The sequence below is a fragment of the Aquarana catesbeiana genome, linkage group LG12 (genome assembly GCF_042186555.1).
Source record: "Aquarana catesbeiana isolate 2022-GZ linkage group LG12, ASM4218655v1, whole genome shotgun sequence".
NCBI lineage: Eukaryota > Metazoa > Chordata > Amphibia > Anura > Ranidae > Aquarana > Aquarana catesbeiana.
The window spans coordinates 25,899,800-25,921,733 of record NC_133335.1 but is presented as its reverse complement, the minus strand read 5'-3'; the positions used below and the strand labels follow the sequence as shown (position 1 = coordinate 25,921,733).

At 43.8% G+C, this 21,934-nt stretch overlaps 1 protein-coding gene across 1 annotated transcript in view; it reads right to left on the bottom strand.

Moving 5' to 3' along the window:
• CHRNA4 (cholinergic receptor nicotinic alpha 4 subunit) overlaps window positions 1–21,172 on the bottom strand; it is a 50,169-nt gene extending 28,997 nt beyond the window's left edge. The window contains exons 1-3 of the mRNA XM_073607446.1: window positions 21,041–21,172; window positions 7,332–7,376; window positions 3,010–3,119 (exon numbers count right to left, since the gene is read on the bottom strand). Coding sequence (XP_073463547.1) covers window positions 3,010–3,119; window positions 7,332–7,361 — 140 coding nt within the window. The 5' untranslated portion in view covers window positions 7,362–7,376; window positions 21,041–21,172. The remainder of the gene's footprint in view (window positions 1–3,009; window positions 3,120–7,331; window positions 7,377–21,040) is intronic.
• Between the last annotated feature and the right edge of the window lie 762 nt (window positions 21,173–21,934).

Here is a 21,934-nt window from a genome sequence, read left to right as displayed (position 1 = left end):
ATCAAATTTAGAGGAAAAAAAAAAAAAAAAAAATGATAAGCCGCCATGAGGCGGCGTACTGTATCAAGCTCCATCGTTGGATCAGATATCACAGCGGTTCCCCGTCAAGGTCTATTTTTTATCTTTTATTGTTGCTAAATTTGCCAGATTTGTCAAGCAGTAAATGACATTCAGATAACGTGTTTCCTAAATGAAATGTCACGGAGATGAAATAAACGGCGTTAAATGTCTTTAAAGGACGAGCGACGGCGGCATAAAAGATACACGTCGAGTGAATCAGCCTCGACATCCTCTAAATGGCAGTAACGGGAACACTGACATTTAATAAGATTAAAACAACTTTCTTTGCAGCCCCGATGTTCAATCTGTCTAGCCGCAAAAAAAACCCCAAAAAATACATAATTGTGATTGGCCAGCTGTGCCGTTCATATCGCCATTTGTCTTCTGCCAAGCTTTGTCCCCACAGCCGTGGCTGAAGGAGGAGTCCTACAAAGAGGACAGTGTTGGAAGAAGCTGTTAATCTGGGCCAAGTCTCCTGTTCCAGCACTCCCCTTTCACTAAAGCTTCGTACACACGATCAGATTTTCTGACGGGAAATGTTTGATGTCAGGCTGTTGGCGGAAAATCTGACCGTTATTGCGCTCCATCGGACAATTGTTGTCGGATTTTCCGAGCGTGTACACACAAGTCCGTCGGACAAAAGTCCAAAGTACAAACCAGGGGCGGACTGACCATTTGAGGACTCGGGCACTGCCCGAGGGCCCATTGACACTAAGGGGCCCCATCAGGGTTGCCAGCCTCAATAAAACCAGGGACAGTATGTAAAAATCTGTGTTTTTAAAAAAAATCCCAAGATTATAGCTGCCCCGCCTCTCCAGTACTTTATCAGTGTGTGTATGTGTATTCTGTGTGTGTATACTGTGTGTGTATATTGTGTGTGTATATTGTGTGTGTATATTGTGTGTCTGTGTGTGTATACTGTGTATACTGTGTGGCCCCATAATCTATTGCCTGGGGGCCCCATAATTTCCTATTGCCTGGGGGCCCCATAATCTCCTATTGCCCGGAGGCCCCATAATCTTCTCCTATTGCCCGGGGGCCCCATGAGTTGTCAGTCTGCCCCTGGTACAAACACGCATGCCCAGAAGCAAGGACAAGCCAGAAACGGTCAGTCTTGCAAACTAGCGTTCGTAATGGAGAATTAACATTCGTGACATGGTAAATTATGAAATCTGGATATGCAGCGCACAATTCTCTTCTTCTTTAATGGGATAATAATGAAGCTGCTTTGCTGGTGATACTGATGGAGTTCTTGCAAACAAATTTTCAAAGGCTTTTTTTTCTAGTGATATCAAGAATAATATTATTTTGTTTTTTGGGCAAGTTACCACAACACCATTATCCTGTAGTTTTTAAGATCAAAGATACAACGATGTTGGTGTCCCTTGTCAATTTTACATTGTATTTTTTTAAATGTAACTGCCGACTCCCAAACTGTCATTTGAAGGAAAACACATAGCCAAGTATTATTCTACACTATTTTTTTTTCTGCCAATAGAACTTAACCAAAAAGTGCATTCTATGCATCCAAAAATATAGAAAATATACCAAATCAAATCATTATTCAACCAAAAAAATAATGTCAAAGCAATAACTACAAGGCCAATAATAAATAACACGTTATCTTCTCCGATTCCACAACATGTCTGGTTGATGAACGGCCGTTCAGAAACGAACTGAAAAGTACGAAATGAAAAACGCAAAATGAAAAGCGCGAATCAACACTCACCAAACTTCTACTAACACGAAAGTAGCAGAAGGAGCCCAAAGGGTGGCACTAAATAGCTGAAAAACCATGTAGTACGTCACTACGTTCGTAATTGTTGGCCGACAATTGTATGACCGTGTGTATGCAAGACAAGTTTGGCCCAACGCCCTTCGGACAAAAGTCCATGGTTTTGTTGGCCAACGATCCGATCGTGTGTACAAGGCTTTAGACTCCTCTGTCAGCCCCACCTGTGCACAGTAGAACAAGAGCACTGAGAAAAGCCTGCTGAATTTTCCTGCATTTTTGCATGGCATAATCAAACAAGGTATAGTGAGGTGGTTTAAAAGGAACCCAAAAGCCCATCATTTAACCATTACAAAGCACAGCAAAGTCTTCGATTAGAGGAGCTATTCACATGTCTCACACAACTGCTCCAGGCTTGTTGGCCACCATCAGTACAGTGCATGGAAACCATAGAGTAGCACTTGAAGACGTTGCCCCAGCCAAAATGAGGAAAGATCTTCCCAATAGGAGGAAAGAGAACAATTGAGGCCGAGTCTCTGCCCCTTTCTTATGCCCATCCAAACCTGGATAATTAAAAGGTTTGGATGGAGATATGCTTTAAATCGTTCGTACCGGGATGAGGTTGTCCGGTGCCCAGGGCGAGGGTGTGGACCTGCACCCCCTTCCCTGCTGTTAATACATAGAATGGGCATACCACCCTGCACCTGTTATCTACCCAGGGCCAGCACAAGGGGTGGGCAGAAGGGAAGGCTGCCCTGGGCCCAATGGTTTATTGCAGGGATGGGGGCTCCCTGACCCAAACCCTAAGGGAAGGAGGGCTTAGACTGACATCTTCGCCCTGGGTGCTGGATGACCTGGTCCTGGCACTGTCTCTACCCCCCTGTGTTTTGGCTGCCCATGGATTGTGCACTGCGCATGTGCAGCCCATCACTTGCTTTCCAACAGCTGGAAGGTGGTTGCCCATGCGCAGTGTCGGTTGGGTGGCTGGGGCATGGTGGGACAGCACTAGTGATCAAATCAGACATGAAGCCATAGTCTTCAGCACCCTCTTCCCTCTCACATGGGGAGCTGCACCCGGGACGGCTGTCCCTCTAGCCCCTCCTTGTCCCAGCCCTCTTTAGTATGACAATGTGCACCAATATTCAGACACACAATAGGGTTTGGTGTACCCTTATCATAGTAAGTGACCCCCTTAGGCATCATCAATGTGTTCTCACTTGTTGTAAAGGACAATGTCCGGCCTCCAGATCAGCTCCGATGGGATCCGTATTGAGGTCACGTTCTCGTATTCCAGAGGGTCCCAGCGCAGCTTGTAATCGTGCCATTCCTACAAGACAGGAGAGGGACAGAAGATCAGATGACAAGATATGGTCAAGACCTCCAGCTATCGACATTCTACAACATGTCTTCATATCTACAGCACCATGCTACAGAGAATGGAAGGACCGGGCACCATAGGAACGTCGTGATAGGGCCCGGTTCCAAGTCCCAGATTTCATTCAAATAGTCCCTGGTGATCCTGCCATGAAGGTGCTTGTCCAGATATTTCTATTATAGGGTGACAACACTCTCTCAATTGTGCTCCTGTGTTGTCACCAGGTCATATGAAATTCCAGTGGAGACTACAAGTGTCTACTTCAAAACACATCAAACAATCAATATCCACTGTAGTCACCATCAGAAAACCTGTCCTGGGATATACTATGCAGCCATTGGAGTGCATGCAGACAGGAAGTAGCTGCAAAGAGGCCGCTCTGAGGTATCACAAATGATTAAAAAAAAAAAAAGAAAAACGGCAATTTAATTAAAAAAAAACAAAACACAATGGTTTATGATATACAGCTCCTTCTGAGTTTATTCTGACTGCCCTTAAAGTGTTTCTAAACCCACAACAGTAAAATCAGTGTGTATATGCAGTAAAGCATGCTTGTTATACTCAATGTGGAATCTAAGGGGTTAATCTTCTGCATTGTGTAAAAAGGCTTTTTGATTCTGTCTCCTCTGATCTTCCCCTTCTTTTACTGTCCCCAATCCACCTCCTGATAGAACAGAGCCTTTGGGGCAATGTGCACATGCTCAGTTTGGTGTGTATTGCTTTCCTTGGGAGGGTGCATGTGATCAGCACAGGGCCAATCAGCACTGTCCAGACAGAGGGTCAAGGGTCCTGCAGCATCATAGGACAGTCAGAGAAGAATTAAAACTCCTCCTACAAGCTGTGACCAGTGCTCAGCCGCACACTGATAGAAGCCACAAGACTGCTATATACTGCTGATGAGAAAAGGATTTAGTAGTTTATATTTAGTAAAATAATTGAATTTCCATGCTCTGTGTACTGTGGGAGACCAGATATAGTGAATGCAGAGTCATGGGGAGACCAGATATAGTGAATGCAGGTTCCTGGGGAGACCAGATATAGTGAATGCAGGGTCCTGGGGGGACCAGATATAGTGAATGCAGAGTCATGGGGAGACCAGATATAGTGAATGCAGGTTCCTGGGGAGACCAGATATAGTGAATGCAGGGTCCTGGGGGGGACCAGATATAGTGAATGCAGGGTCCTGAGGAGACCAGATATAGTGAATGCAGGTTCCTGGGGAGACCAGATATAGTGAATGCAGGGTCCTGGGGGGGACCAGATATAGTGAATGCAGGGTCCTGGGGAGACCAGATATAGTGAATGCAGGGTCCTGGGGGGGACCAGATATAGTGAATGCAGGGTCCTGGGGGGGACCAGATATAGTGAATGCAGGTTCCTGGGGAGACCAGATATAGTGAATGCAGGGTCCTGGGGGGGACCAGATATAGTGAATGCAGGGTCCTGGGGAGACCAGATATAGTGAATGCAGGGTCCTGGGGGGACCAGATATAGTGAATGCAGGGTCCTGGGGAGACCAGATATAGTGAATGCAGGGTCCTGGGGAGACCAGATATAGTGAATGCAGGGTCCTGGGGAGACCAGATATAGTGAATGCAGGGTCCTGGGGAGACCAGATATAGTGAATGCAGGGTCCTGGGGGGACCAGATATAGTGAATGCAGGGTCCTGGGGAGACCAGATATAGTGAATGCAGGGTCCTGGGGAGACCAGATATAGTGAATGCAGGGTCCTGGGGAGACCAGATATAGTGAATGCAGGGTCCTGGGGAGACCAGATATAGTGAATGCAGGGTCCTGGGGAGACCAGATATAGTGAATGCAGGCTCCTGGGTTTAGTTACACTAAAGCTGCTTTGAGTTGCTCCAGCGTTTCTGTTGACTTATATTTGGAGAACAGCAGTTCTGATGCAAACAAGTATCCAAATGCACAAGCCATATGAGCCATGTCACTTTTCGGTTAGGCTCAGTTTACACTTGCAGTTGGGGGGGTGCAGAAAAAAAGAAAAAGCCAGTATATGGTTGGCCCACCCTTTGCAGCTATAACAGGTTCAACTCTTCTGGGAAGGCCGTCCACAAGGTTTAGGAGTGTGTCTATGGGTATGTTTAATCATTCTTCCAGAAGCACATTTGAGAGGTCAGGCACTGATGTTGGACGAGAAGGCCTGGCTTGCAGTCTCCGCTCTAATTCCTTCCAAAAGTGTTCTATTGGGTTGAGGGGTCAGGACTGGTCCAAATCATTTGGTGGAGGGTGGATTATGGTGTTGGGTTGTTTTTCAGGGGTTGGGGTTGGGCTTGGCCTCTTAAGGCGTCAGCACACCAGGACACTTTGGACAATTTCATGCCCCCAACTTTGTGGGAACAGTTTGGGGATGGCCCCTTTTCCTGTTCCAACATGACTGCACACCAGTGCACAAAGCAAGGTTCATAAAAACATGGATGAGTGAGTTTGGGGTGGAGGAACTTGACTGGCCTTAACCCAATAGAACACCTTTGGGATGAATTAGAGCGGAGACTGTGAACCAGGCCTTCTCGTCCACATCAGTGCCTGACCTCACAAATGCGCTTCTGGAGGAATGGTCAAACATTCCCATAGACACACTCCTAAACCTTGTGGACAGCCTTCCCAGAAGAGTTAAAGCTGTTATAGCTGCAAAGGGTGGGCCAACTTAATATACTGTGGCCTAATGCCCCGTACACACGGTCGGATTTTCCTATGGAAAATGTTCGATGGGAGCTTGTTGTCGGAAATTCTGACCGTGTGTAGGCTCCATCGGACATTTTCTGTTGGAATTTCCGTCACACAAAATTTGAGATCTGGATCTCAAATTTTCCGACAACAAAATTTGTTGTTGTAAATTCCGATCGTGTGTACACAATTCCGACGCACAAAATTCAATGAATGCTCGGAATCAAGCAGAAGAGCCGCACTGGCTATTGAACTTCATTTTTCTCGGCTCGTTGTACGTGTTGTACGTCACCGCGTTCTTGATGTTTGGAATTTCTGACAAGATTTGTGTGATCGTGTGTATGCAAGACAAATTTAAGCCAACATCCGTTGGAAAAAATCCATGGATTTTGTTGTCGGAATGTCCGATCGTGTGTATGGGGCATAAGACTGGGATGCCATTAAAGTTAATGTGCGTGTAAAGGCCGGTGTCTTGCCGAGAAAGTTCCCCCGGCGGATAAGGATTCCCCCCCCGTACTGCGCAGGCGCAGCGCTTGCGCAGTACGAACTACTAGGAGCCGCCGAAGATAGCCGAAGCTGAAAATCTTCAATCAGCTGTACACGGCGCTTGCGCCCTAGGTCCAGGTTCAAGCCCCACCATCTAAGTGGACCTAGAGGGAGAATAAAAAAGTGCCATGCCCGAAGCGTGGCGAGCGGCCCTCTTACAGGCGCCGTGTACAGCTGATTTCCAACTATTCGGCTTCGGCTATTTCCGCTGGCTCCTACTGCGCAGGCGCAGCGCCTGCGCAGTAGAGGGGGGTCCTTATCCGCCGAGAGGAATTTTCTCGGCAGAACACCGGCGTCCCAATACTTTTGGTAATATAACGTATATATCTAAGATTTTACACTGATGTTTTATACTTGTTTGTTTTTACTATTAATATACAATCTTTGTTTGACAAGTAAACATCTAATACAGGGTTTGTCCGTGACCCATGAACCCCAGAACACTGTATGTGTATCTAAAGGGAAAGCAAAGAAGAAGAAGCTGTTTGACTTCAGACTGTCTCTCTCTGAACAACATTTTTAGCTGATAAAAATGTTTCTGACGCGGTCGTATGTGTGAAAGGGCATTTAGGGCTTGTGAAAATGGGCAAATATAAAACGCTTTCAGCTTTTACTGTATATGGAGTTCCTTCTGTGTGCTTCTGACTTCCCTCAAGCTGCTTTGAGTTGCTTCAGCATTCCTATGGACTTGTATTTAGAGAACAGCAGTTCAGATTCAAACTAATACCTCAATTCCTACAAGCCAGGTCACTAGTGAACCGGAGATGACTAACCTGATCCTATGGAACCGCTCCCTCACTGGGTAATCTCTCCCTCCAGTAACATTAGTGATGGATCAACACCTGGTTGGTTTTAACTCCATGGGAGCAGATGAGTGTTCTCCTAGTAATTCTCTGCAGTTACAACTCATTTCAAGTGACCACGTGACTCACCTGTTTCACCCAGACGTTCGTGGTCATCATCTGATTTTTCTCATCCTATAACAAGAGAAGGAAAAAGGTCAAAAAAAGGAATCAATTAGGATATTTTTGTTATTGTTTTGTATTATATCTGTTAGGACTTGTTCAACAGGGAGCTTGGTTCAAGTTTTTGACTCTTAGCAAGTACCCCTGAACCGCGGGGTTATAAAGTGTGTACTAAAGCAAACTGATTGGCTGACAGGTCTGCATTCTTAAGGCATAGATTGGTGTTGTTGCAACCAAATGCAGAATGGAAAACTCAGTCCATGCCTACCACTGATCTAAAGTGCTGCCCCTGGCAGGTCCTTCCTCCAGTATATACAGTTGTGCTCATAAGTTTACATACCCTGGCAGAATTTATGCTTTTCTTGGCCATTTTTCAGAGATAATGAATAACACAAAAACTTTTCTTTCACTCATGGTTAGTGTTTGTCTGAAGCCATTTATTATCAATCAACTGTGTTTACTCTTTTTAATGACAACAGAAACTACCCAAATGACCCTGATCAAAAGTTTACATACCCTGGTGATTTTGGCCTGATAACATGCACACAAGTTGACACAAAGGGGTTTGAATGGCTATTAAAGGTAATCATCCTCACCTGTGATCTGCTTGCTTGTAGTTAGTGTGTGTATAAAAGGTCAATGAGTTTCTGGACTCCTGACAGACCCTTGCATCTTTCATCCAGTGCTGCACTGATGTTTCTGGATTCTGAGTCGTAGGGAAAGCAAAAGAATTGGTCAAAGGATCTGCGGGAAAAGGTAGTTGAACTGTATAAAACAGGAAAGGGATATAAAAAGATATCCAAGGAATTGAGAATGCCAATCAGCAGTGTTCAAAATCTAATCAAGAATTGGAAAATGAGGGGTTCTGTTGAAACCAAACCACGGTCAGGTAGACCAACTAAAATTTCAGCCACAACTGCCAGGAAAATTGTTTGGAATGCAAAGAAAAACCCACAAATAACTTCAGGTGAAATACAGGACTCTCTGAAAACATGTGGTGTGGCTGTTTCAAGATGAACAATAAGGAGGCACTTGAAGAAAGATGGGCAGCATGGTCGAGTCGCCAGAAGAAAGCCATTACTACGCAAATGCCACAAAGTATCCCACTTATAATACACCAAACAGCATAGAGACGAGCCTCAAACCTTCTGGCACAAAGTCATTTGGAGTGATGAGACCAAAATTTAGCTTTTTGGCCACAACCATAAACACTACATTTGGAGAGGAGTCAACAAGGCCTATGATGAAAGGTACATAATTCCTACTGTGAAACACGGAGGTGGATCACTGATGTTTTGGGGATTTGTGAGCTACAAAGGCACAGGAGGAAATTTGGTCAAAATTGATGGCAAGATGAATGCAGTATGTTATCAAAAAATACTGCAGGAACATTTGCATTCATCAGCCAGGAAGCTGCTCATGGGACGTACTTGGACATTCCAACATGACAATGATCCAAAACACAAGGCCAAGTCGAGCTGTCATTGGCTACAGCAGAATAAAGTGAAGGTTCTGGAGTGGTCATCTCCGTCTCCTGACCTCAATATCATTGAGCCACTCTGGGGAGATCTCAAACGTGCAGTTCATGCAAGACAGCCCAAGAATTTACAGAAACTGGAGGCTTTTTGCCAAGAGGAATGGGCAGCTTTACCATCTGAGAAGATAAAGAGCCTCATCCACAAATACCACAAAAGACTTCAAGCTGTCATTGATGTTAAAGGGGGCAATACACGGTATTAAGAACTGGGGTATGTAAACTTTTGATCAGGGTCATTTGGGTAGTTTCTGTTGTCATTACGATTTAAAAAGAGTAAACACAGTTGATTGATAATAAATGGCTTCAGTCAAACACTAACCATGAGTGAAAGAACAGTTTTTGTGTTATCATTCATATTCTCTGAAAAATGGCCAAGAAATCAAATTCTGCCAGGGTATGTAAACTTATGAGCACAACTGTATTCGGCATCAGCCACCTGTGTGTACAGAGCATTGAAAACTAACTGCAATATATTTTATGCCAAAATGTCTCAGTTTAATGTTTTGAGTTGTATTTCTGCATATCCTGATGGAAGGAGATTCAGATGCTTATGCTTAATTTCACATTTATAAACTTTATTGTTCATTGAATGTACTTTCTATGACATTGTCTTGTTACGTGAATAATAAAAAAAATACTGAAAGTGGAAAACTAACTGAATCCTGGAATTTGTGCCCAAAAAAGGCAGACGACAAAGGACTACTCATCAGTATTGGTGTGGAGGCGGCCATCTTGGTAGAGGCAGGGTTTTGCTTCCTCATGTCAGAGCCTCCAGCAAGGAAAACAGCGAGCAGCACAGTAGTGACATAGACCAGATCTCCTCGGTCAGAGACAGCAGTGCCTTCGATCTCACACTGTGTATACAGTATATACTCACCGGCCACTTTAATAGGTACACCTTGCTAGTACTGGGTTTGAACCCCCTTTTTGCTTCTTCTTCCTGGCATAGATTCAACAAGGTGTTGTAAACATTCCTCCGAGATTTTGGTTCATAGTGATATGATAGCACCACGCAGTTGCTGCAGATTTGTCGGCTGCACATTCATGATGCGAATCTCCCATTCCACCACGTCCCAAAGGTGCTCTATTGGATGAGATCTGGTGACTGTGGAGACCATTGGAGTACAGGGACCTCATTGTCCATTGGTGAGATGATTGGAGCTTTTGTGACATGGTGCATTATCCTGCTGGAAGGAGCCATCAGAAGATGGGGACACTGTAGTCATAAAGGGATGGACATGGTCAGCAACATTACTCAGGTAGGCCGTGGAGTTTAAATGATGCTCAATTGGTACTAAGGGGTCCAAAGTGTGCCAAGAAAATATCCCCCCCACCATTACACCACCAGCCTGAACTATTGATACAAGGCAGGATGGATCCATGCTTTCATGTTTACACCAAATTCTGACCCGACCATCTGAATGTCACAGCTGAAATCGAGATTCATCAGACCAGGCAACGTTTTTCCAATCTTTTGTTGTCCAATTTTGGCGATCCTGTGCAAATTGTAGCCTCAGATTCCTGTTCTTAGCTGACAGGAGTGGCACCCGGTGTGGTCTTCTGCTGCTGTAGCCCATTTGCTTCAAGTTTCAACATGTTGTACCTTGAGATGGTATTCTGCATACCTTGGTTGTAACGAGTTGTTATTTGAGTTACTGTTGCCTTTTTATCATCTGGAACCAGTCTACCCATTCTCCCTTGACATCACCAAGGCTTTTTCCTCCACACAACTACGGCTCACTGGATATTTTCTCTTTTTCGTATCATTCACTGTAAAGCCTAGATATGGTTGTGCGTAAAATTCCCAGTAGATCAGCATTTTTTTTAAATGCTTACACCAACAACCATGCCACGTTCAAAGTTACTTAAATCCCCTTTCTTCCTCATTCTGATGCTCAGTTTGAACTTCGTCAAGTCGTCTTCACAACGTCTAGATACCTAAATGCATTGAGTTGCTGCCATGTGATTGGCTGATTAGCAATTTGTGTTACTAAGCAATTGAACAGGTGTAACTTATAAAGTGGCCGGTGAATGTACATGCACATACCCTGCTATTTTTCAGGAGGAATGCAAGACAAAAAGATCGATTTTTTTTTTTAGGCGACAGCGTCAGCACAATTGTCATTTGTGGATACTCCCCAAAGCACAGAAAATCTTCACTCTGAGTTCAGTTTCAATTCAAGATGTCTGCAGCAACTGCTCATTCTGTACCCATTGGGTGACAACAACGCATGTGAAACTTTGTCACCTGAGATTAGCACCTATTTTTCCGTCTGTTCTGACTTCACTTTCCTCTGCTACCCCTAAGTAATAAAGCCTGGTCCAAGATCTGCCCCAGCCTGTGATTGGACAGTGAAGGGACTGCAGAGTACTGATGAGGTCATCCCTCTGCTCTCTCCTCATGTATGCATGCTCAGACAGTGCTGTGCAAAACAGGGGTTGTAGTATTAGTAGTATTTATTTAATCCGGCCTGGGTTTCAGCCCTAAACAAAATGACAAGTGCACTTAAATCCAACCAAGCTGGGGCATGTGGTCCTTGCTGGTCAGCCGCAGGCAGCTCAGAGCAAATAGAAACATTTTTTTGAAGACTGCGGAGATTCTGAACTGTCATCAGCGAGATTCATTGAGCGAGGACCCCCTCCTCCACCCCCCCCCCGACTCATCTCTGCCAGAAAGTCTCCCTATACATCTTCTGCCCACCCCGGCCTGGTGCCATCCTCCCCTCCCTGCCAAGGCACCACCTGCTACATAAAAACACTTGGAGAACACAACAGCTGCCGTGCCAGGATAACGCACAGCATACAATAATGCTGAGCCCATTCTCCGTATGCCAAGGCCGCCCAAAAAGAATTGATTATCCGGAAGAGCCGTATAATGGAGAGAGAGAGCAAAAGCGACGGCGAGAACGCCATTAGCAACTCATCTCCAGTGCTGTAAATAATTGAGATGATTTGCCACCACTAAACACCACTATTATGGTTTACACACAAAAAAGGGGGAGGGGCACGCAATTCTGGTTGCTATGACAGTGCGGTGTAAAAGGTGCAGTTACTGTATTCTTGTGCCCATATACAGCAGATAGAATGTGCTCAGATCTCCCCAACTACCTCTCTCCATCTATAGATCTCCATCATTATCTCTTCACCCCTCTCTCCATCTATAGATCTCCATCACTCTCTCCATCTATATATCTTCATCACTCTCTCCATCTATATATCTCCATCATTATCTCTTCATCCCTCTCTCCATCTATATATCTCCATCACTCTCTCCATCTATATATCTTCATCACTCTCTCCATCTATATATCTCCATCATTATCTCTTCATCCCTCTCTCCATCTATATATCTCCATCATTATCTCTTCACCCCTCTCTCCATCTATATATCTCCATCACTCTCTCCATCTATATATCTTCATCACTCTCTCCATCTATATATCTCCATCATTATCTCTTCATCCCTCTCTCCATCTATATATCTCCATCATTATCTCTTCACCCCTCTCTCCATCTATATATCTCCATCACTCTCTCCATCTATATATCTTCATCACTCTCTCCATCTATATATCTCCATCATTATCTCTTCACCCCTCTCTCCATCTATATATCTTCATCATTATCTCTTCAGCCCTCTCTCCATCTATATATCTCCATCATTATCTCTTCATCCCTCTCTCCATCTATATATCTTCATCACTCTCTCCATCTATATATCTCCATCATTATCTCTTCACCCCTCTCTCCATCTATATATCTTCATCATTATCTCTTCAGCCCTCTCTCCATCTATATATCTCCATCATTATCTCTTCATCCCTCTCTCCATCTATATATCTTCATCACTCTCTCCATCTATATATCTCCATCATTATCTCTTCACCCCTCTCTCCATCTATATATCTTCATCATTATCTCTTCAGCCCTCTCTCCATCTATATATCTCCATCATTATCTCTTCATCCCTCTCTCCATCTATATATCTTCATCCCTCTCTCCATCTATATATCTTCATCACTCTCTCCATCTATATATCTTCATCACTCTCTCCATCTATATATCTCCATCATTATCTCTTCATCCCTCTCTCCATCTATATATCTCCATCACTCTCTCCATCTATATATCTTCATCACTCTCTCCATCTATATATCTCCATCATTATCTCTTCATCCCTCTCTCCATCTATATATCTCCATCATTATCTCTTCACCCCTCTCTCCATCTATATATCTCCATCACTCTCTCCATCTATATATCTTCATCACTCTCTCCATCTATATATCTCCATCATTATCTCTTCACCCCTCTCTCCATCTATATATCTTCATCATTATCTCTTCATCCCTCTCTCCATCTATATATCTCCATCCCTCTCTCCATCTATAGATCTCCATCACTCTCTCCATCTATATATCTCCATCCCTCTCTCCATCTATAGATCTCCATCACTCTCTCCATCTATATATCTCCATCACTCTCTCCATCTATATATCTTCATGCCTCTCTCCATCTATATATCTCCATCATTATCTCTTCATCCCTCTCTCCATCTATATATCTTCATCCCTCTCTCCATCTATATATCTTCATCCCTCTCTCCATCTATATATCTCCATCATTATCTCTTCACCCCTCTCTCCATCTATATATCTTCATCACTCTCTCCATCTATATATCTTCATCACTCTCTCCATCTATATATCTTCATCACTCTCTCCATCTATATATCTCCATCATTATCTCTTCACCCCTCTCTCCATCTATATATCTTCATCACTCTCTCCATCTATATATCTCCATCATTCTCCATCTATATATCTCCATCATTATCTCTTCATCCCTCTCTCCATCTATACATCTTCATCCCTCTCTCCATCTATATATCTTCATCACTCTCTCCATCTATATATCTCCATCATTATCTCTTCATCCCTCTCTCCATCTATATATCTTCATCCCTCTCTCCATCTATATATCTTCATCCCTCTCTCCATCTATATATCTCCATCATTCTCCATCTATATATCTCCATCATTATCTCTTCATCCCTCTCTCCATCTATACATCTTCATCCCTCTCTCCATCTATATATCTTCATCACTCTCTCCATCTATATATCTCCATCATTATCTCTTCACCCCTCTCTCCATCTATATATCTTCATCACTCTCTCCATCTATATATCTCCATCATTCTCCATCTATATATCTCCATCATTATCTCTTCATCCCTCTCTCCATCTATATATCTTCAGCCCTCTCTCCATCTATATATCTCCATCATTATCTCTTCATCCCTCTCTCCATCTATATATCTCCATCACTCTCTCTGTCTATATCTCGCCATTGCTCTCTCCATCTGTATCTCTCCATTTACAGTATCTCTCATCATCCCTTTCTCCATCTATATCTCTATATATGGTGAAGGATGGAGAGATATAGAGAGGGATGGAGAGAAAGATGGGGAGATATAGACCATCACTCCACCCATATCTCTCCATCTATATCTCTATCTATATGACGCCATTCCTCTTTCCAAGTTTATATCCCTCCATCCTTCCCTCTGGCTACATCTTTCCATTCTTCTCCATCTACACTTCTCCGTTCCACCTCAGTCTTTATCTCCCCATCCCTCATTATAGGTCTTCATCTCCATCTCTCCATCCCTCCCTCAGTTTCTATCTCTCCATCCCATCTCAGTCTATATCCCTCCATCCCTCTCTAAAGCTCTCCATGTATATCTCCCTAGCCCTCTTTCCAGCTACATCTCTCCATCCCTCTTCTCCAACCTATCTCTAAATCCTTCTCTATATCTCTCAGTCTATATCTCTCAGTCTATATCTCTCCAACCCTCTCCGTATCTCTCCATCCCACCTAGGTCTAGATCTCCCCATCCCTCACTTCATCTACATGTATATCTCTACATTCCTCTCTATAGGTCTTTGTCTCTATCTCCCCATCCCTCTCTAGACAATATCTCTCCATCTATATCTCCCCATCTCTCTCTCCAACCTATCTCTCCATATCTCTGTCTATATCTCTCCATCCCATCTCTATATCTCTCTCTATACTGTATATCTCTCCATCTATATCTCCCCAACCTATCTCTCCATCCCTCTCTATATCTCTCAGTCTATATCTCTCCATCCCATCTCTGTCTATGTCTCTCCAACCTTCTTCATCTATTTCTCTCCATTCCACCTTGGTCTGTTTCACCTCATTCTTCACTTCCTCTATATCTCTTCATCCCTCTCTATAGGTCTTTAACTCTTCATCCCTCTCTATATATCTCAGTCTATATCTCCCCATCCCTCTCTATATCTGCCCATCTATATATCTTGTTTTGTATCTCCCCATCCCTCATTCTCTCTATAGCTCTCCATCCATCTCTATGGGTCTTCGTCTTTATCGCTCTATCCCTCCTTATATCTCTCAGTCTATATCTTTCCATCCCATCTCTGTCTATATCTCTCCATCCCTCTCTATATCTCTCCATCCCATCTCTGGCTATATCTCTCCATCCCTCTTTATAGCTCTCCATCCGTTTTCATCTACACTTCTCCGTTCCACCTCAGTCTATATCTCCCCATCCCTCACTCCATCTATATCTCTCCATCCCTCTCTAGAACTCTCTGTCTTTATCTCTCCATTCCTCTGCTGCTTGGTAATTTGTGTTCTCTGTTCCACGCCTCCACTCCAAGAACACCCTCAGCCTCTCTGGCACACCTGGTTGAGTGAAAGTTACTGCATGCACTTGTAGATACACAAATGTGGATATCTTTAACTCAACAGCTTGAGGCGATTGTGGCCGCAAGTGCACTTGCAACTAATGGCGGTCCGTCTGCAAGAGGCACAGGGGCACCGCTCCCCCATCCATGCGTCCGGCCCCCCAATCTACATGCAGGGCACCAGATGCATGGATTACAATTGGGTTTTTTTTTTGAAGCACGTGATTAGAGCCAGAGGCTCTAATAGGTTTCAAAAAAAGGGTGTCACTTGTGTGACAATAGCGAATTAATATTCTCCTCCCTCCCAACCAAAAAGGAAGCCCCTATTGCCCAGGGAGTCTTAGGACTTGCCGCTGTCCATCTCCCATGGGGGGGGGGGGGGGGGGTGTTAGTTTGTGCCGACCCCCCCAAAAAATATTGAGCACCAGCTTGCTTGCAAAAGAAACAATTGATTACTGTCTGTGATACTTTTTTATTTGCACTAACATACACTTTTTTCAAGACAAGTTTTTCAGAGTATGTCCCCTTCTTCAAGGTCCCAGCAGTACTAATTCACAAAAGTACAAACTACTTTCATGAATTAGTACTGCTGGGACTTTGAAGAAGGGGACATACCCTAAAAAAACTTGTCCTGAAAAATTGTATGTTAGTGCATATAAAAAAAGTATCACGGACAGTACTCAATTGTTTCTTTACCGCAACTGTAAATTAGTATCAGGAAATAGACACAAGACTGTTTAGTGGTAAATGTATTGGTACTGGTTAGAATAAATGGTGGTTTGAGCATAAATAAACACACACAAATTAGGTTCAGACACAGTCTGCTATACAGTATAATCACTACGCTAAAGTAGCTTAGAATAGATTTTTTACCACTAGACTGGGATTAACACATGAATCAGCGAAGTCAACAATAAACAGTGCATATAAGCATTAACTACAATGTGAATAATAATACTATAACTAGTCTAGAGTACACTCTAGAAGAAAGTATAGGATTTGGTGCAATATCCCCTGAAAGCTACCTCTTAGCATAGGCAATTGGTAAAGGTCTTAGTGTAGCAGCTGTAAAGAGACAGTCTTTAGTTCAAACTCTACAGCCAGCTAGCGTTGGGGCCCAGTTGTACCATTGGTACACATGAGAATAGTCCCAGTCAAGTCTGTAGGCAGTAATAAGGCTACTAGATGGCTGCATGGACAGTTCCTAAAGGGCTCAGTCTCTTTCTTTATCAGCAGATAGTAAATCCCCACAGCAGCAGCTCACCAGTCCCAGCGATATTGCAGCTCACCACCCGGTCACACACAGAGATTAGTCCACACTCTGCTCTGCACCCAGGTGACTCTGGCTGTCAGCATACCTGGATTCAGCATTCTGGAAGCTGCAAAGGCAACCAATATGCAGCAGTGACGGTCCACACTAGAGAGTGATGTGCACTCTCTGGTCTCCCTCGTGACAAGAGGAAGCTGTGACCTGTACAGCCTGAGAAAAATCAGCTATTTCCCCTCCTCCTGGGAATCTCCCTCTGAGAAATGCAGCTCAAAAGTTCTTGATTGCTGTAAAGTTGGTCTCCTCTGGACTACAGTTCCCACAGTGCATTGCTGCCTGACTCAGTCTGTTGAACTCTTCCTGCTCAGCAGCTCCCTCCTCTGGCTGATATATCTGCTATCCTGTTCAGCACCACAGGACTGCAGCTGCAGCCAGTGTCTCTCTCTCAATCTCCATTCTTTGCCAAGCACCTGGCTACACATCTATTCAATAATTTAAAAAAAACAAAAACTTGTTGATCCTGCCGGAAATCTTGTCAACTTCTTGTTCTCTCCTGCGCAACACTCTAATTGGTTACATTGTTCTCAGTTATATCTGAGGACTTAAGAACCCCCCCCCCCCCAATGTTATAATGAGGAACACATGCGTCCAATGTATACAGTTAGCATCAGCCAGCCAAACTTCACTTGGTGATCTCATTTCCCAGAAAGCTCCTTGGATTGTAGAAATTCTGGGTAAGCTTCTAATTAGGGAAAACAAGCACTTTAATTATTCTAAATACTTTCTAATTGTAGCCCAAGGGAGAGTAAAAAATCACATAGGAGCCCTAACATGTATTTATGCATCAAGCAGAGGCCGAGGAATCTCTAGTGAGACTAGAATTATCACAGGCGATCATCGTAATTATCAACATTGATGGAGTCAGCAAAAAAAATGAAAGGAGGCCAGCAAGCCCCATTTGATAGTCTATTACACCGATTGTAAACCCAAGGACAAAAAATTTATACGATATAGCTTACCAGTCCATAGATGTGCTGGCTGCATTTGTTTTCTTTTTTTTTAATGTTTTTCCTTTAATTTTTCCCTGGTGATCCTACTGGTAAGACACCTCCTGTCCTATGGAGAAATGCTCACTCACAATACTGTATGTATTGAGGCGTAGTGCTGTCACCTTAGGCTGCTCTCTTAATTTGGATTACGAATGCCTCAGGAATAGACATGTGCAATGCGTTTTGGTCCCAACATAAAGACAAATTTTTGGTTATTCGGAGATTTGGATGTATCCGAATCTCCGAATGAAATAGTACATTTCGTTAAAACTCATTTAATTTCCTTTCGTATATGGGTTTCCTAACCCATTCCAAATTTTTGGAGGGATTCGAATTTGGATCGGTTGAAAAACAAATCGACCAATTTTAATTCTGTGTGAAGAATAGCTGCTTGTTAAGGAACGGGCCACGAAGCTGGCTGCTGCGTCCTTAACAACCTATCAGCTGGTCCCCCCCAAAATCTATACCAGATACTTATCCGATCATGCAGCCTGGCAGGTCAGGAAAGGGAGGGGACTAGAGAGTCCCCCCCCCTCCTGAACCATAGCAGGCCACATGCCATCAACATGGGGGGTGCTTTAGGGCAGGGGGGCTCCCCTAGGCTTAAAATGCATACCAGAACCTAAGGGCCTGGTATGGATTGGAGGCCCCCCACTTTTTTTTCCCCAGAATTTTTCATTGCCAGCATTCTTTATTTACATTTCAGCTGTCGGTGGAAGCCTGCTGACAGCTGAGGAGTCATCAGTTGTTCAGGACGTGGCGGCTGGCTTTCCGGCCCACTCCTTAACAACCAGCTATTCTTCACACAGAATTTGAGTCGGCCGATCATTTTTTGACCAATCCGAATTTGACTCTTTATAGAAATAGGGAATTCTTTAGAAAAATAATAAACTAAATTAAACTAAATGAATTCCAAAACGAATCAACGAAACAAAATTAGTAACATAATAAATCTATCTAAAACACATATTTCCGTTCTGCACGTCTACTCAGAAAGTGCCAAGTGGATTTCTGGCAAGATTAACATGTATTTTTTAGTACTTGCAGACAATGCAAAAAAAAAGAAAACAAAAGCAGCCATCAACTTAACTGGTAAGCTGCATTTGAATACTGAAATAAATTATGTTCTTGTTCAAGGGACTAGGCATACCCCCCAACCTTCACGGATTCCACGGGACTGTCTCAGGATCTTAGCACAATCCTGGCATCCCGTGGATCTGGGCCGCATCCTGTAATTGGGCACTAGACCACGTGTTCCAGCACCCAACTTCAACCCTTTACAGAAATCATCCTGCCAAGTGGTCTGCTCCCCAACAGTAGGTGCGCAGTCCATGCAGCAGTAGGAGGCAGGACGCTCTCTACAGTGCAAGGTAAGTGCTTTACCGCCTATGTCTTTCCTTCTCCAACCACACCGACTACCAATCTCCCCCAAAGACTGTTTTTGTTCCTCCACTGATCCCCAAGCCTTGGTAGCAGGGCCAAGTGGCACGGACAAGCTGAAAACGTCTTCAGTGCTACAGAACAAGTCCAGTTGAATGTAACCAACTAGACCAGCCTATCACAACCTTTTCCATACAGAGGAACCCTTGAAATAACCTTCCGCTCTCAGGGAACCCCTGCTAAAATTTCCTATATCTACAACTCATGATATATTAGTGTGATGGTCGGTGGAAAGAATGCTCCTTACACTTGTGGTTTTTGGGAAGAATTACCCCCTTACAGATAGTTAAAAAGATCAATGGTGTCAGTGGGAACTTATCTGAGAGGCAGAAATTGCTCAAGGAACCCCTAGTAACCTCTGGAGGAACCCTTGAATTTCATGGAGCCCTGGTTGAGAAACCTTGAATTAGTGCGATGATCAGTGAGAAGAACATTCCTTACACTAAGGGCTAGTTTACACTTGCTTCAAAACATGGCTTTGGACACGCTTTGTTAAAGCTCTCTGAATGTCAGTCAAAGCCCCTGTCACTAAATAAAATGGTTAGCTTACAGTCCTGTTTACACCTCGCTTTTGCTTGGTGCTTTGATGAGGCTTCGGTGGAGTTTTGATGAGCCTTTGGTGGGGCTTCAAGTAAGCTTTGCCATAGACTTCTATGGAGGCTTTGAGGACACTTTGAAGCACGACTAAAGCTACATAGGGTATAATTTTTGAAGGGAAGCCGAAGCAAAGCAAAGCAAAAGCAAGGTGTAAACAGGACTGTAAGCTAACCATTTTATTTAGTGACAGGGGCTTTGATTGGTGTTCAGAGAGCTTAACGAAGTGTGTCCAAAGCCTTGTTTTGAAGCAAGTGTAAACTAGCCGCTAATGTGTCTTGAAGCCGAAGAAAGTGTAAATGAGCCCCAATTATACCCCATTTAGCTTTAGTGGTGCTTCAAAGCATCTTCAAAGCCTCCATAGAATTCTATGGCAAAGCTCACTTGAAGCCCCACTGAAGCCTCATCGAAGCCCCACCAAAGGCTCATCGGAGCCCCATTGAAGCACCAAGCAAAAGCAAGGTGTAAACAGGACTGTAAGCTAACCATTTTATTTAGTGACAGGGGCTTCGACTGGTGTTCAGAGAGCTTGAACGAAGCCCGTCCAATGCCATGTTTTGAAGTAAGTGTAAACTAGCCCTTATAGTCATTGTGAAAAATGACCCCCTTACAGATAGCTAAAAAGATCAATGGTGTCAGTGGGAACTTATCTGAGAGGCAGAAAATGCCCATTGATAAAGCAACCTCTGGAGGAACCCTGGTTGAGAAACCCTGAGCTAGACTTTAAATGACTCTCCTCAAGGGAGAATATATCCAGTTAAGTACATTCCATCATTCCTCACAGCTGAGCTACTCCATGTTTCAAATTGATGTGTTGTCCCATTTTATGAATCATTTATTTAAGTAATGAACAAAACATAGAACCAGTTTCAGTCCACTCTGTACATTTCTATTAACTTATTGTACCATTGTAGACCTTCTCTGCTTTGTTGGTGGGACTTTGAGAAGCATTAAATGCTAATTAAGTTGGTAAAGTATTACCCTTGTCAGGCTTTCACTGCTCTGTTTTAGGTCACCTTGCTGAGGAATATTATATAGATTGGGTGGGCTACTTACCACATCGATGAGCTGGGCTATAGACAGGCCAAAGCGCACTAGAACGGCATCGGAGATGTTGGCCACAGGACGGGACCACTTGTTGTACCCAAGAAAAAGCTTCTTCAGCAGTCGCTCCTCAGCGTGGGCCCGCGTCTCAATGTGACAGGAGACTGGAAGAAAAAGATAACGGTGGGTGAATTTCAGAATTTCACTAAATGTCAGGTATCTGCAGCAAGGAGACCAGACATGTAGCTAAACATAGAAACTGTGAGCAAACAAAAAGTATATGCTTTTTTTTAATCACTACTATTTCTTTATATTGGCTGTTAAAATGTACAAATGCAGCAATTTAGAAATTGGATGAAAGGTTTTGCACTGGGAAACACTTTTTGAAAGATAAAAAGCATATAGATCAGACCAAAATGAGGGACAAATGAGGAGGAAAGAGGGATAGAGGCTCCAAATCAGGGACAGTCCCTTGAAATCAGGCACAGTTGGGAGCTATGACTATATACAAGGTCCTGACAAGGGTACAGGGAATGCAGGTACAAGGTAGCGGAGGACAAACTAGGTACTAAGCAGGGAGCCGAAGCAAGGCAGAGGAGGACAACAAGGGGTGAACAGAATAGTGACGGGCCGGGGAAAGGGAGGAGGAGCCTTAAATAGCCACCTAATGGCTGGACCCAGGTGTGGCTGATTATTACAGCCTGCTGGCTCTTGGGAGACACCCGCTGGTGGACACTGGAGCTGCAGCAAACAGCCCAGAGCAGCACAGTGCCACCAGCAGGTGAACTCGAACACTAAAGCATCTTCAGTTATAATATTCCTAAAGCTGGACTCCAGGAAAGCAGCTGAATACACATGTGAACTGTTATCAGGATTTTGTAATTCTGTCCAGCCAATTGTATGATT